At 40.2% G+C, this 16,711-nt stretch overlaps 1 protein-coding gene across 8 annotated transcripts; it reads left to right on the top strand.

Annotated features, from left to right (window-relative positions):
• Positions 1 to 947: 947 nt before the first annotated feature.
• Positions 948 to 15,525, top strand: LOC6035034 (transcription factor Sp4). Of its 8 annotated transcripts, XM_038260440.1 has the most exons (10): positions 1,674 to 1,800; positions 2,194 to 2,328; positions 6,338 to 6,681; positions 6,856 to 7,020; positions 7,136 to 7,823; positions 8,045 to 8,446; positions 8,635 to 9,891; positions 13,237 to 13,445; positions 13,614 to 14,015; positions 14,211 to 15,525. In XM_038260440.1, the coding sequence occupies exons 3-10, from the start codon at positions 6,586 to 6,588 to the stop codon at positions 14,322 to 14,324; spliced, it is 3,333 nt and encodes a 1,110-aa protein (XP_038116368.1). In that variant the 5' UTR covers positions 1,674 to 1,800; positions 2,194 to 2,328; positions 6,338 to 6,585; the 3' UTR covers positions 14,325 to 15,525. The 8 variants fall into 8 exon arrangements, with proteins under 8 accessions (XP_038116371.1, XP_038116366.1, XP_038116373.1 ...); XM_038260443.1 differs by lacking the exons at positions 1,674 to 1,800; positions 2,194 to 2,328 and adding an exon at positions 948 to 1,473 and having other exon boundaries at positions 7,142 to 7,823; XM_038260438.1 differs by lacking the exons at positions 1,674 to 1,800; positions 2,194 to 2,328 and adding an exon at positions 948 to 1,473.
• Positions 15,526 to 16,711: the final 1,186 nt, after the last annotated feature.

The raw sequence follows: 16,711 nt of genomic DNA, 5'->3' as shown, positions 1-16,711 counted from the left end.
GTCATGCCACTTATAGCTGGGTTTTTAAAGGCCTATCGCCCGATGACAGCTAACATATTTCGCAGGGACAGTGACAGCTCGTGTTTGATCTTTGTTTGCATCAGAACCACAGTGTGCCACAGCGCGAGGAGTTCGATATTTTCGAGATATTTTTTTTTTACTGGGCCTAGAAACCCTTATTATAAAAATATTAAAAAAGTATCATAATTGTTTATAAAAAAGTTGTGAAATATAATCGAATAGTTTGCAATTAATTGTACATTTCTGTAACTTCGGCAATCAAATGTTTTATTTCTAGAGTTTTTTAAAGGTCCTATAAACATGTAAAACACAATACATTATCGAACCTTAAAAAAAACTTTAGATTTAATTAATAACTTGTATGAAATTCGTGGAACGTGGAACGACCAAAAAGAGCAAGTCATGTTAACGATTCAGCTAGTCGGCGCATGAGAAACTAACGTTTCGAAACAGGGAAAATTGCTTTCCCTGCCTCCAAATTTAACTGCTAAGGTTCTGCTTTTGTGCAGGGTGCACCGTTGGAAAATACCACCTACCGATCAACATTTTTGGTTCTCTCTCCCTCTTCCTTCATCAACAAAAGCTATCCGTTTTATGCTCTCTATACGCGCTGTATGCTTCAGGGTGAGCAACATTAACCTATTTTTGTGTGCCATAGGGTCGGGCACCAAATGGAATTTAATGTTTTGAAATGGATTCTTTTTTAATTTAAATTTTTATCATCTGATTTTTTCTTGTTTTAATTTATTTATCATATAAAACATGATTTTTACCAATCTGAAGGTAAAAATTATTTTATCCTACCGTATTTTCCTCTGCCTCCTCGACCCCGTGCGTGTATGCGTGAAAGGCGGAGGAACTTGATTGCTCCCTCTCTCGTTTGCTCTCTTTGCCGCTCTCTCTTGCTCTCAAGCTGGCCTTTGCGCGTCCCCTGTGCGTTTGAGAGGCAGACAAGCCACAGAATAGGCCACACACCTTCACGCAAAGAGTCGTCATCGGAGACGGTCTTTCTTTCTTTCTCCGCAAAAAAAGTTAGTGATCTATCGCGCGCGTTAGCTGTCAAAAGTGGTATAAAGTGGTGACCAACGAAGCCTACACGGTGGGCGGATAGTGGAATAATCGGGGGTTGAATCGCGGGGTTTAGTGTTCCCGGTGAGACGGATTTGGCCGTGGCTTGTCCCGGAAAAAAGAAGATCCGGAGGCCACACTCACACACACGAGAGGAGGGAGATCTTATATTCTCACTTGTGTGCGGTACCGACTTGGACGGATTACGGGCAAATGGGAAACCGTACTGTACCGAGTACCGACAGGAATCTGGTGAATAACTGCTTTTAGACGGGCGACGTTGCCCACTGTGATGAGTTGACTCGTACGAACCAGTGTAAAAAGAGGATAGTCACGATGGAGTCCGCGAACCAGGAACCGGCCGATGATCCGGTTCCACCGAAGGTAGGTCCCGGTCTGAGAAGCTTTGTTGTGATTATAGAGTGTCGGTCGTCTCGACTGACAGCGTTTTGATTGAGGCTCGGTTTCGAATGAAAATCCGCAACTTTTCGGTGGGTGTTTCGTATTTACCCTCCTCTGGGCGGGGGCTCTCGGGGTGGGTCTCTCTCTCTCTCTGGCTGTGCCGCCACCAATGCCAGTCAGGCCCAGAAGTGTGTGTCAGTTTGTGTCTCGCTCTAATTTAAAAGTGGTACGAACCGTGCGACGATTGCAAAATTGGGCATCAAACGCCCGTCCGGCGCTCGAACCGACTCCAAAGTCGGCCTCCAAATGGTGATTGTGGTGTTCTGATTGCTAGAAGTATGGTAGATTGCTAGGATTGGGCCCGGATCGTTGTGGATTACAAATTGAATATCGTGGCCAACTTAGCCGCCGCCATGTTGGTTTGCCGTGGAAGAAAAATGTGAATTTACTGCAGAAAACACAATCTTTACGAAATTTCATACAGCAAACAAAACGCAAGCTAAAACGAGCCTTGAAGCCCTTAAAAATTCGAGTTCAAATCATCAAATCCCGCTAATTTAGTCCAGAAATCCATCTAAATCGCAAACTCGGTTCAAGCTCATACATGACTCGTCGAATGTTGCCGCCGCGTACTCGTCTGCCTGCAAGTGCAATACTTTATCCCCGCCTCCTGCTTTACGAACCGTAACTGCTCTTTCACAGGGTGTTGCCAAAGTCGGGCGCTCTCTCGACCGAACGCAAGAGAGAACTTCCCTCTCAGGCTCTCCCGACCGCATCGTGCGTCCCTTTCTTGAGCCAGCCCACACGCACACAGTGTTGCGCTCGGCTTGTTTGATGGTTTGTTTTGAATCTTCGTTCTCAGCATTTTCTTTTGTTTGGAAAGGGTTACCCAAAAAATAAATCACTAAAAATGTTAAAATATGAAAAAGCAATTTCATGCCAAAACAACATTTTTGATGATTGAAAAACTACAATTAAATTTACGCACTTTTCCTTCTCATTCTCTCGAGATCATTCCGTCTCCTTCACTCTTTTACTCCCACTCATTCTCATTCCCCCTTTGCGAAGCTCTCCTGCTGACAGCCGGAAGGGGATAATTTTGGGGTGGGACCGGGAAAATTGTCCCCTTTTATCGGGCTGCTGCAGAGGGAGAAGGAGAGCTTGACCACGTGTTTTTGTGTACAGACGCCGGTGCGTCTCAGAGCGTTTTAGAATTTTAATGAAGGTAAACAAAGCGCGAGAAGTGCAACGAACGGCATTGACGGAATTTCATTTGCACGTGCTCTTTTCGAAGTACCGTAAAACGGGGTGACTTTGATAGCCGGGGTGACTTTGATAGGTTTGCGAATGAAGAGTACAATTAAAATACGTAAGGAATGGTTCAGAAACATACTGACCGTGGTAGAGAAGTGTTCAAAGTACTTCAAGAAGAACTTTTCATAAATTTTTGAAAGGTTTATAAAGTTAGTTAACTATAGTTAAGAAAATGTTGATGTAAGTCACTATTTTAAACTTCTTAAAGTGTCATGATTTTCTCAATGAACATGATTTTTAATCGGAAAACGGAATGCATTTTCGGATTCTTTGGACAATTTTCCACTAGGAGAAGGTTAAATAAGTTTGTAAATAATAAATAATATGTGTTTTTGAAACACAATTAAAAAAAATCAAATTCAGTTGAACAAATTTCATGTAAAATGTGAAAACTTGTGATTCGTGCTTCGAATTCAGTATAAAATGCAATATAAATCGATAATTGTATAAACAAAACAAGTTTTAACAAATTTCAGGCAAAATTCCGACTTTTTAACAATTTTACCTGAAATTTATATGTATTTTGTTAAAAAGCTTATAAACTTAGTTAACTTAACATAAACATTGATTTTTTTTCTTGCAAACTATATCAGCTACATTAGTAATGATACATTTAACGTACAAATAAAGTTTGAACATCTTAAATATGATTTTAACAAGAAAAACTTTGACTATCAAAGTCACCCCGGAATTAAAACTAAGAATTTTTAAAGTAACTTTTTTTCTAAACACTATTGAAAAAACTTTTTTTTCCAAAATAGTGCATGGACTTTGTGTGGCCTACCCCAGTACATGTTTTAAAAATAATAATCTTGAGAAAAACCTTACCTGTTGGAAAATATTCTAAAAACAAATTGAAATCCTATCAAAGTCACCCGGTTTACGGTAGCTGTTGATGGCACGAATGACCACGCAATTGAATGCTTCATGAGAAGAACAATCGCTTAACAAGTTTTTAAAAGTTTGATTTTTTATACATTATTTTCAGTTATTCAATTTTCTTTTGTATTTAATTTAAAATTAAAACACTTTATTTTAGCAGTGTATAATATTGACATTTTTGTTTACCGATTCCGATCGTTAACAGATCGGTAAAGATCGGTGAAAATTTCAATAAGATCGGTAACATCAAAATTTGGTAAACAAAATGTATTTGGCTTTATATTTTTTTCGAATGTTTTGGTATTTTGGCACATTCTAAGTTTTTTTTTCTTTTTAAATGATCAGATTTTTTTTCTTTTTCCTATCGAACTTTGAAATTATGCTTTATAGGTCCAGTGAAACAATTATGATTTAATTCAAAAATGAAGAACGTCAGAGTGTCGTGATGCAAACAAAGAGCTGTCAATGTCCCTGCTAAATATGTTGGCTGACATCAGGCGGTCAGTAAATAAAAAGTCGCATGATAAACTACTTTTGCGAGAAAGAGAAGGCAGAATCCTGATGCAAACAAATCGGCTTCTGGTTTCAAAAAAAAACACCCAAAAAGCAAAAACTGAAAATTTGGTTTATAAGGCTTTCTAGGCCCAGTGAAAAAATATAATTTAACTCAAAAATGACGAACTCCTCGTCACAGTGTCCTGACGCAAACAATGATCGAGCTGTAGCTGTCACAGCCCTGCGAAGTATGTTCGCTGACATATCGGGCAGTCAGTCAACAAAAAACCAGCTAGAAGTCGCCTGACAATTTTTTTTTGCTAGAAAGAGATAGGAAACCTGATGCAAACAAACGTCCAGCTGTCATGTAAACATACTTTGAATGTATTGGTAAATTTCTGACTAGAAAGACTTATAGAGTTATCTAAGTCCGATCTCACACACATTAGCTTACCATTTGTTTTTGCTGGCGACCACAAATTTTAACCTAAAAATCCATCGTGTACGTACACGCAATACATGCGCACGAAGATAGCTCTATTGGGTCTAAAAAAAAAAACCCCAGAAATAAAGAACAAAGGGTGACCACCAGACTGGTGGCAAGCTTGTCAAAAAGTGAACCTCACTTTTGACAGTCCATATAGGTTGAATGCTCCATAAACTGGTTGCACAAAATAGGGTATACAGGCCATTTATAAGTAAATTTTTAATAAGTTTATTTAATATTTAGGTTTGTAATTTGAAATTGTTATTTATTGTCTAGTTATTTTTTTTTGTTAAGACCGAGCCATGCGGTAAGGCTTCCGCCTCGCAAATGGGAGTTCAGAACCCGGTGCGGACCAACATAGCTGGTGATCGTTTTCCTTCTGGATACGATTTCCAAGTAAAGGAAACGTAGTTTATCGTCACAAGCTGTACATTATCTTCTTGGAATATTGACATTTAACCTCATTTAACACTAAAATATGTTAATAAAGTTAACATTAAAAAATGTGAACGATTGATTTCGTCCTCAAAAGGCTGGATAGTATTTTATTTTTTCTATTTTTTTTTCGACAAAACATATTCAAAATTATTCATCAAAAACACAATTTGAAATATTTTTTCACAAAAAAAACTTTTTTTCAATTGCACATTTGCTGGCTCTTTTACCCTATATTTAGCGTCAGAGGGGTAAAGCGACCAAATAGCGGGGTCCACGGTCCAACCAATGTGAGTATCGCGGCCCATACATACAATTTGACAATCTTGCCATCAGGCTGGTGACCACCAACACCACCAGCAGCGCTTGTTGGAGTGAGCCAGTGATGCCAGGAAACTTTCTCTATGAACGCTACTTTTTGCGAGTGTTCGCTTAAAGTTTAATCACATATTGTAGCACTAAGCAGACCAAAAAGCTGAAAAAAAAAATGGGCATGGCACAATGCAATTTGTCTGATTAGAAAACATTTGTGAAATATTTTTTTAAAATGCTTGTAATAGGAATAGAAGAAATTTTAGCAAATGTGAAAATAAACAGAAATGTTTCCAAAAAGTTGCTCTACTCGTTGATGTACTTGGTTTCAGTAAATTCCAAGGAACACTCCAGATTATCCAGCATCATTCAAACACGACCGCTTATTAGGCTTAAAATAGGTTATTTCCCCTACTTTCGTAAATAACTGATTTGATGATATCAAAATCTCAGTGAGAAATAATATATTGAGTTATCTTTTATATTTTAGATCCAGTTAAAAAAATTACAAAAAATATTATTAAAAATTACAATTTTTAATATTTTGTTGATTGACTTATTTCTTTGAAAATATATTTAAACCATGAGAGATTAAAAATATGTTATTGTCGTTTAATCGTTACTATAAAAAATGTCTCAATGAGGTAGTCACTCTTGAGTTTATTTAGATTATCTCTCGTTATGTTGAATAAAATTGAAAATTTTGTTGTGGATTTGGAGGTTTTTCTAAATCTGATATTTTAATTCATTATTTTTTGTATTCTTAAATTGGTCGGTTTATTGATTCTGTAAGAAAGATTGCGAATTGAAATTTGCGTCACTTTGAATAATATTGTTACCCGGATTGTTCATGAATTTTAACTCTAATTATCATGTTCTAATGACTTTGTTCCTTCTCTGTTCCTTTCCCATCCCTTCTAGTGAACCTTAGTCGAAGAATCTCCATCACCAGTGGAATAAATCAATTTTGCGAAAAAAAGTATAAAACAAACGTAAACAGTGAGACTGGTCGGAACAACGAATCCGAAAACTAGCGTTAGAACTAAACAAAACCCCCTCTAAAATGACTTCGTGTGTCCTCGCGCAAGCTACGTGAAAACAAGTGAAACAAAATCTAGCGAACCAAGTTTAAAGTTAAGCGCGGGTACTGAACTCCCGCCCCCCAACCGATGGACTCATCTCAGGGCGCGAACCTAGCGCCCGGCCAAGAGATTCGAGTCGTCAGTGCCTCCGTAGTGGCCCAGCTGCAGGCCCAGGGATTGCAGGTCGGTTCCAATGTCCTTGATTTCATTTTAAAATTTTTGGTTTTCATGTGGAGGTTTAGTTTTGTTTCATTCACTAACACTTGGGTTTACATTCCTTCATTATCATTTTTGCTATTGTAATTTGGAGAATAGTCAAATTTTATTAAAATAACTAACGAAACATCAACATTTAAGGGCAATGAACTCAACGCGGCAATTATGGCTGCTTCGCAGCCCCAAAGCGCAACGCAACAAGTGTTGCAGCAGCAACAGCAGCAACAACATCAGCAGCAACAAGCCCAGCAGCAAGCCCAACAGCAAGCCCAGCAACAGGCTCAGCAGCAATCGGCGGTCCAGGCGGTGAGTTTGTATCAAGTTTTTTTTTTAAATCTAAAAGTCCTTCTAATAGTATTGCATCTCGGAAGGCACGTCGGTGAATTTGATGATTTGATGATGATTTTTACGTTTTCTTCAGGCCCAGCAGATGCAGCAACACCAACAAGCTGTCCAGCAGCAACAGGCTTCTGCCGTAGCTGCCGCCCAGCAACAGCAGCAGCAACAGGCGCAAGCCCAGCAACAGAGCCAGCAGCAACAACAGCAGCAGCAACAAGCCCAGCAGCAAGCGGCGGTGGCGCAACACCAGGCCCAAATGCAGCAAGTTCAGCAGCTCACCCAGGTCGCGCAACAGCAGCCTCAGGTGATTACGCTGCAGCAGTTGCAGAACTTCTTGCCCCAGCATCAGCTGAACACGCTCACGACGGCCGATGGAACGCCGGTGCAGGTGGCGCAAACGTCGGCGAACACCACCCCGGTGGGAACTCCGGTTAAGACGTTCGTCACGTCCCCGCAGCAGATCCAGCAGCCGCAGATCCTGAACCTGCAGGGACTGCCCCAGCAGTTCCTCCAGGGCGGACAACTCATCCAGAACCCCAACGGAATGTTCCAGATGGTTCAGCCGCTGCAGACGATCAACGTGGACGGGCAGGAGACGCTGTTCGTGCCCGGTGGCATCCAGAACAACCAGCTCGCCGGCGCCCAGGCGGTGCAGATCAACGGCCAGCAGGCGTTCCTAACCCCGTCTGGTCAGCTGATACGGGCGCCCAACGGAGTTATCCCCGGAAACTTCCTGCAGAACATGGCCCAAGCAGTGCAGCTTCCCAACGGTACGTACCAACTTGATCGTTTCCGTCAAATCAGTGGTGGTGTGGTTCCCCTTGTCCATTTCATTTCCTGTACACATTAGCTCACGCTTTGTCCTCAAGTGGGACAGCAGCATGTTGGCCGCACCCAGATGTAAAAATTGTTGTACCATTTTCAAACACTGCACGCACACCCGTAACCAACCCGAAACATTCGATCGCATTCTCTGTGTACTTTCATGCAGCTGGTCAGGCTACGCTTTCTATCCCGGGAACTAATATAACAATCCCCCTGGGTACGACAAGCACGGCAAATGTTCTAGCGCAGCAGCAGCAGCAGCAGCAGCAGCAGCAGCAGCAACAACAGCAGCAGCAAGCTCAGCAGCAGGCTCAAAATCAGCAGCAGCAGCAACAGGCGCAATCTCAACAGCAGAATCAGCAACAAACGGCGCAGCAGCAGAATGTCCAGCAACAACAGCAACAGCAGCAGCAGCAGATACAGGTCCAGGCGCAACAAGCTTCCCAGATTCAGCAGCTTCAACCGGCGACCATCACGATCCCCGGTACCAACATACAAATACCGAACTCGGCCGTTACCGCTCAGAACATTTTGCCTAACAATATAACTACCATTAAGCTGGAAGGAGGTAATTGTCGCTCATCATTTTTTTTTGTTTAAATCGTTTCACCACACAGTCAGTCACGCTTGTGTTCCTTGTGTTCTCTTACAAACTATCATTTTTGCATGCTTTTTTGTTTGATTATCCCTTGGTGAAGGAAGTTCGTTCGTCACTCGCTCAACGCTAACCAAACAAACTCAATCTCCCCACCACAGGTCAAAATGTGCAAGTCCGACCGGCCGGCGGGATGCCCCAGATGGTGCAGTTTCCGATGCAGCAGACCATTCCGGTGCAGGTGCCCATCTCCACCGGCAACGGTCAAACGGTCTACCAAACCGTCCACGTGCCAATACAAGCAATCGGCTCGGCGTACGTCCAGCCGCAGATGCAAGTGATACCCCAGATCCCCCAAGTAGCTAATATCATCACCCCGAACGGCCAGATCCAGCAGGTTCAGCTAACGTCGCTGAACTCGCTGGCCGGTCTGCAGGCAGCTCAAGCGCAGCAAAACATAATCCTCCAGCAGCCGCAAAACCTTGCCCAAGCACAGGCCCAGATGAACGCGGCCAACTCCATGGTGTCCGGAATGCAATCCGCACCAACCGTCCAATCGGCCGGCACCGCAGATGGAACCCAGCAAGCCCAAAACCAGCAGCAGCCCCAGCAGCAACAGCAGCAGCAACCCCAACCCCAACCAATCACGATCGCGGGACCCCAAGTCGGCCAGCAGATCACGGTGATACCGTCGAACAGCCTGCCCCAGCTCCGTCAAAACGCGGCCAACATCATCCAGATGCCAAACATACCGGGCCTGCAGGCCATCCCGGTCCAAAACATCCCCGGCATCGGAAACGTCCAGGTGATCCCGACAAATTTCATGCAACCGGTTCAACCGCAAACAGTGGCGTCGCAGCCTCAGTTGAACCCGGTCAATCAAGCAGGGCAAACTATCTCCCTTCAGCAGGCAGCGGCGCATCAATTATCAAATATAAAGCCGGATCCAAGCGACCCCGGTAAGTGGTTCATCAAGCAGGAGGCAATCCCGATCGCACCACAACCGGCCCCCCCATCCGGCGGCAACACCAACACCAGTGGCAGTGGTGCCAGTGTTGCCATCTCGACGGCCAACGTAAACATCCTCCCGGCACCGTCCCCCCAACCGGCGGCGACGACGACGACGACTACCAATCCAACCACCCACCACCACCACCAGATCAAGGGCGAAATCGTCGCGTCACCGCAAACCACCTCGGTCAACGTGAACATCAGCGTCGCCGACAACACGGGAAGCAGTGGCAACGAGCAGGTTCCGAAACCCCGCGTCCGCCGGGTTGCCTGCACGTGTCCAAACTGCGAGACGAAGGGCGAGGGGCCGCCCGATCGCAAGAAGCAGCACATCTGCCACGTGAGCGGCTGCAACAAGGTGTACGGCAAGACGTCCCACCTGAGGGCGCACCTGCGATGGCACACGGGTGAGTGATGGGCAAGAGAGTGGAAGATTTGTTGAACATTATGTTGAATTTTCGTTATTTAAATAAAAGAGAATTTTATCTTTGGCGAGACTGACGATTTGATTACAAAAGCCGACATTTGAAAGGAAGTTTGTTGGAGGACTAAACTTAGCGAACATTGACTGACCTGCTGATGACGCATACAAAACTATAACAATAAAAAAATCACTCTTATTCAAAATTTAACAAACTAAAAACTATAAAAAAGATAATCTAAAAAGTTAAATAATAAAATACTAAAATACTAAAATACTAAAATACTAAAATACTAAAATACTAAAATACTAAAATACTAAAATACTAAAATACTAAAATACTAAAATACTAAAATACTAAAATACTAAAATACTAAAATACTAAAATACTAAAATACTAAAATACTAAAATACTAAAATACTAAAATACTAAAATACTAAAATACTAAAAAACTAAAATACTAAAATACTAAAATACTAAAATACTAAAACACTAAAATACTAAAATACTAAAATACTAAAATACTTAAATACTAAAATACTAAAATACTAAAATACTAAAATACTAAAATACTAAAATACTAAAATACTAAAATACTAAAATACTGAAATACTAAAATACTAAAATACTAAAATACTAAAATACTAAAATACTAAAATACTAAAATACTAAAATACTAAAATACTAAAATACTAAAATACTAAAATACTAAAATACTAAAATACTAAAATACTAAAATACTAAAATACTAAAATACTAAAATACTAAAATACTAAAATACTAAAATACTAAAATACTAAAATACTAAAATACTAAAATACTAAAATACTAAAATACTAAAATACTAAAATACTAAAATACTAAAATACTAAAATACTAAAATACTAAAATACTAAAATACTAAAATACTAAAATACTAAAATACTAAAATACTAAAATACTAAAATACTAAAATACTAAAATACTAAAATACTAAAATACTAAAATACTAAAATACTAAAATACTAAAATACTAAAATACTAAAATACTAAAATACTAAAATACTAAAATACTAAAATACTAAAATACTAAAATACTAAAATACTAAAATACTAAAATACTAAAATACTAAAATACTAAAATACTAAAATACTAAAATACTAAAATACTAAAATACTAAAATACTAAAATACTAAAATACTAAAATACTAAAATACTAAAATACTAAAATACTAAAATACTAAAATACTAAAATACTAAAATACTAAAATACTAAAATACTAAAATACTAAAATATGGCCTGAGTCTGTTCTAACCGAAACCAACCAGAAAAATCAAAATATTGTGCTCTAACATGGTTAAAACTGCTGTCCCAATTCGCCCCATGTATCCCGATCGACCCCAGTTTACGGTACTTCTATTTTCAAATACTTAAATTTTTCAATAATAATTACAATTTATCTACAAGAAGATTTATGTTCAAAACTATAAAAATACCAAAAACATAATTAAAAAAAAACTAAAATTTTAAAATTCTAAGTTACTAACATTAAACTACTAAAATAACAAAATACCATAAAAATACTCTAATTTATCTAATCTAATCTAATCTAATACAAAACAACATAAATAATATAAAAAATACACTAAAATATTATTTTTCTGAAATTCTCAAATACTAAAATATTAGAAAGTGTTGAAATGATAAAAAAGTAAATAATAAAATTTCAAGTTTTCAGATGTAATATTTTTAAACGATCTATAGCGACTCGACGGTATTAAAACAAAATCACACATAAGGCATTGGGGTCCTTTTCGATCCCAAACTTTTAAAAATCCAGTTTTTGACCAAATTTTGTTCTCTTGTTTTTCTCGTGTATGCGATACTATTACACTTAAGATAGTTGAAATTGTTCCATAAAACTTATTGAAAACACAACAAACGATTGACAGAATCACTCCGGAGTGTTACTGGTCAGTTTCGGGTAACCGGGCACCGGTTCCCGGGTGCCCGATGAACGGCCAACTTGACTTTTTTGATGAAAACCCATCATGTTGCACATCAAACTTCATGAAATTAAAAGATATGTCAATCTACGGTCATGCCGTTGTTCTGGAACCGGTTACCGGTGGATCCCTGGGGACACTTTCGGAATACAGTAGTTGTTCGGTAACTGGGCGTTGTTTAACTGGGCTGCTTTTTAACTGGGCGCTCGATAACTGGGCTGTAGCCCAGTTAAAAAGCAGACAAACGTCAAAAAACCAAAACAAACCAAAATGACCGAGGGGTTAATGGATGCAAAAATCATATTCAATAAATAATAATACTTTTTTCAAACTTTTGTTTAATTTCAAGTTACAATTAAAGAAATATGAAAAGTAAGCATTGTAAATAAATTTGAATAACTTTTATTTTTATATTTCATCTGGAAAATATTATGCATCGGTGGTCCCTTCGTTATTTTTTGTTCAGCCCAGCTAACGAGCAACATTCGGTGACTGGGCTACGTTCTCAGCCTAGTTACCGAACAACTACTGTATAAGAGAAACCCTATCATCCGATATATCGAACTTAATGAAATTGAAAGATATGTCAATCTACGGTCATGCCGTTCGCTGACCCATCTTGGCCATTCTGGAACCGGTTACCGGTGTCCCCTTTGGGACACTTCCGGAATATGAGAGAAACCCTATCATCCGACGTATCAAACTTCATGAAATTGAAAGATTCGTCAGTCTTCGGTTTTGCGGTTGTTCGCTGACTCAGCTTAATCATTCTGGAACTGGTTACCGGTGGCCCCTTGGGGACACTTCCGGAATATGAGAGAAACCCTATCATCCGATGTATCAAACTTCATGAAATTGAAAGATACTTCAATCTACGGTCATGCCGTTGTTTGCAAACCCATCCTGGCTACTCTAGAACCGGTTACCGGTGGCCCCTTGAGGACACTTCCAGAATATGAGAGAAACCCTATCATCCGACATATAAAACTTCATGAAATTGAAAGATATTTCAATCCACGGTCATGCCGTTGTTTGCTGATCCATCCTGGCTACTCTAGAACCGGTTACCGGTGTCCCCTTTGGGACACTTCCGGAATATGAGATAAACCCTATCATCCGACATATCAAACTTCATGAAATTGAAAGATATTTTGTTCTCACCACCTTTTTTCATACATCATTTTCAACTGAAGATTGATGAAAACCATTCAGAAACGTTGACGATTTTCGCACAAACCACGCTATAAAACAACGATGAGGCAAGTTTAATTGAGTTGAAGATCTGTAATTTCTCTTCCCCCCGGACCTTGGCAATCCCCCCGCGCGCTCCGATCCATCCTCAGGTGAACGGCCCTTCGTGTGCTCGTGGATGTACTGCGGCAAACGGTTCACCCGGTCGGACGAGCTGCAGCGACACCGGCGCACCCACACCGGCGAGAAGCGCTTCCAGTGTCCGGAGTGCAACAAGAAGTTCATGCGCAGCGACCACCTCTCCAAGCACATCCGGACGCACAGCAAGCTGAAAAAGGACCACGTGCGGTACCTGCTCGAGGTAGGTTTGTCGTGTTGGGGTTAGGGTTGTTGGGGTTTTTATTGTTTTCTAGAGTTGTAGAGAGTAGATGTTTTAAGTTGAACTTTTTTTTTGTATTTCTTTTTATGTTCTATTGCACGTGTATCGAAACTTCCTTGTTTGACCTGCGTTGTGCTCGCTACTATCCAGTTGGGCGATTCGATGAAATCGGGTGGGCTGAGTGACGAAGGCGAGGAGGACGACATGGACATGGACGAGGAGGACCTCAAGCCGGAGGAGGAGGACGACGAGGACAGCGACCCGGTTCCGTTGGGGCAGCTTGCCAAGCCCAAGCTGGAACCGGGCATGCCTCAGCGGCCAGCTGCGATGGCAGTTACGACGCTTTCAAGTCCAAACTCCGCGATGGGACTGATGATGGCCGGTGGTCCTGGCGGGGCCACCGCCGGTACCGTCCAACCGGTCGCCGTATCCAACGGGTCGAGCACCGGAATCGTCTGGATTGCGTCCGGCTCTTTGCTGGGTTTGCAACAGCCTCAGCCGCCGCCACCACCACCACCACTCTACAGCATCAAACAGCTCAACAACTCGCAGGTTGTTATTTAGAATTTTTATTGTTTAGTTTTTTGAGTAGTTCTTAGAATTTTCGTTTTCATTTCAATTCGAAAAACAGTAATGTTGTAAATTAGTGTCATTCTTAAGAACTATTCATTACTAAGTTTTGGTCACCCCTTCAAGACAAAAAATCATTGTTCAAAACTCACCTTCGTTCTTTCTCTCTCTCAACAGGAGGTGGCCAACTCGGCCGCGTCCGCGTCCTCGGACAGCAACGACAGCTCGGACGAGAAGATGATGATCACGCTCGGCAACGACGACGCGGACCAGTCGATCGACTCGAACTAGCACATCGAAACGCTGTCCCTACAGCAGCTTGCGTCGTTCGCCGGCTGTGGGCTACCCGTGTACGGACAGTTGTAGGGTGGGGTTGAGGAGGAACGGAACGAGCGGAAAAAGGTGGAAGTATCACCGAGGTTTCGAACAAAAAAATATCTTAGATAGCGAGAGCATTTTACACAGCATCCTGGTTGAGTCGTCCGTTGCAGCTATTTTAGTTTTGTGCAAGCGTACTTCCCCTTTTTTAAACTGTTCTTGAAAAACTTTGGCATTTAGAAAAAACTATTCTAAAATCCAAAGTTTTTCCACAAAAAAGGTGATAAAAATTATCAGAAGTTCGTTCGTTTTGTAAAAATCAAACCTTTATTATTTCTTCCATAAAACCGACCTTGTTTAATGAATAAAATTCATAATAAAACATTTAAACTTTTTGATTTTGTGGATGAAACATAATAATTTACGTCGACGAGCTACCAAAAGATAGTTGGTCACCAAAATTTTGACCATCTATTATTTGATATTTCGTCGAGCTTTTGACAGTCTTCTCGAATACGATTTCATTAAATTTTACAAACTGATAAAAAAGAGTCAACGTTAGAGAGCATCCCGCGATCAAAGGACGAAATCGTGTTCTACTCTTTTGAGTAAAGCAACAGAATGTACAGAAAAAAAAAACATGTAAAAAAATACGAAAATGTGACCCGACACGCCGGCTTTTTAGTCCAAAATGTTGTTAACTCTGGTGGCTGGGCAAGCTTACCGGAAAGGATCCAGTATCGAAATCGAACCAATTTCTTACCTAGCAGCCCCCCGCCCCTTCGATGTTCGTGTATTTGTAAGATCGCAGACTATGAGTAGGGTTAAAAAAACGCGCGTAGGCATAATTTACCCGATTTGTTTTCTCTTTTATTTTTGCTAGCGCCAATATGTGTATTAATTTAACTTATTTTTAGCTTGTAGTAACAAATTGTTGGTTTTATTAAGTTGTTTGCCGGTCACGCGGCTCCGGAATCAAAAGCAGAAGAAAAACAGGAAATTTTACGTACCTTGAATTTTAGGTTAAATGTACTTTTTGTGTCTTCAGGTCGGCAGTAGAATCATTTTTAAATCTGTATTATAGAAGTTGTGCGAAATTAGCTACGCGTCGCGTACGGAGCGTAAGTAAAAACCGAAAACAATAAATCGAAACATTTTAATATTTTTCAAAATATGTTGATGGTGTGTTTTTAATACTTGATGACAAATGGGTTTTAATTTTCTTTTTGCAAAATAGAGTTAGGCGAAAAATACCCATTTTAAGCATAATAGGCGGTGTTGTTTGATTGATGCTGGATAATCTGGAGTGTTCTGAGACCAAGCACACCAACGAGTGGAGCAACTTTTTCTGTTTATTTTCACTTTTACTAAAAGTTATTCTATTCCTTTTACGAGCATTTAAAAAATATATTTCCCAAATGTATTCTAATCAGATGAGGTTGCATTGGGCCACGCCCATTTTTCTATTATCAGCTGATGAAATTTTAAGCGAACACTCGCGAAAAGTAGCATTCATAGAGAAAGTTTCCTGGCATCACTGGCTCACTCCAACAGGCACTGCTGGTGGTGTTGGTGGTCACCCTTTGTTCTTTATTTGCCTTCGCTTCTCGCTCGGTTTTCTTCAGCCTTCGATTGGAATGGGTCGTCAAAAGTCAAACGTCAAAAGAGTCGGCGTGTTTGTTTTTTTTATGGTGCTTGCTAATTATTTACATGTTTTTGGATTATTTTTCAAGTGAGTGACTAACTAATGTTCAAAAGAAAATGATGCCGGTAATTGGAAGCAATTTCATATCTTGTGTGCTTTGAAAACGTTAGCGCAAGAGAAAAGATGTTGATAGCGACTTTCGGTTAGCAGTAAAGCTCTCATCTTGCGTGAGGCTGTGAGTGCCAACAAAATGATGAGATATGGTCCCGCGAAATAGAAATTATGATCAAAAGTGCATTGCTTTGTGTATTTTTTAATTTTGCTCAAACTTTGTGGGGATCTACCTCATAACCAAAGAAGCAATTTTGTGTCATTGGTTCTTCCACACAAGTCTCCATATAATTTTGGCAGCTGTCCATACAAAAATGGTACGTAAACAGCTGTAATTTTTTAGTGAATTTTCTGATCAATTTGGTGTCTTGGGCAAAGTGGTAGAGATTGCTGAGGACCTTTGAAAAAAATAGGTACCCGGAACAATAATTTGATAATTTTTTAATTACTTTTTTTCACGAAAACCCAATTACCCATTTTTTAATTTTCGAGATTTTTTGCTATGTTTTAGGGGACAAAAAGCCGCAACTTTTGAGCCATAGAAAAGTATGGTAAAAAAATCTGCCACCAAGTTATGAATTTTTGAAAAATTTGTGATTTTTGG

Source organism: Culex quinquefasciatus, chromosome 3, assembly GCF_015732765.1.
Source record: "Culex quinquefasciatus strain JHB chromosome 3, VPISU_Cqui_1.0_pri_paternal, whole genome shotgun sequence".
NCBI classification, from domain to species: Eukaryota; Metazoa; Arthropoda; class Insecta; order Diptera; family Culicidae; genus Culex; species Culex quinquefasciatus.
Note: the sequence above shows the minus strand (reverse complement) of the source record. Positions and strands in the feature narration are given on the sequence as shown.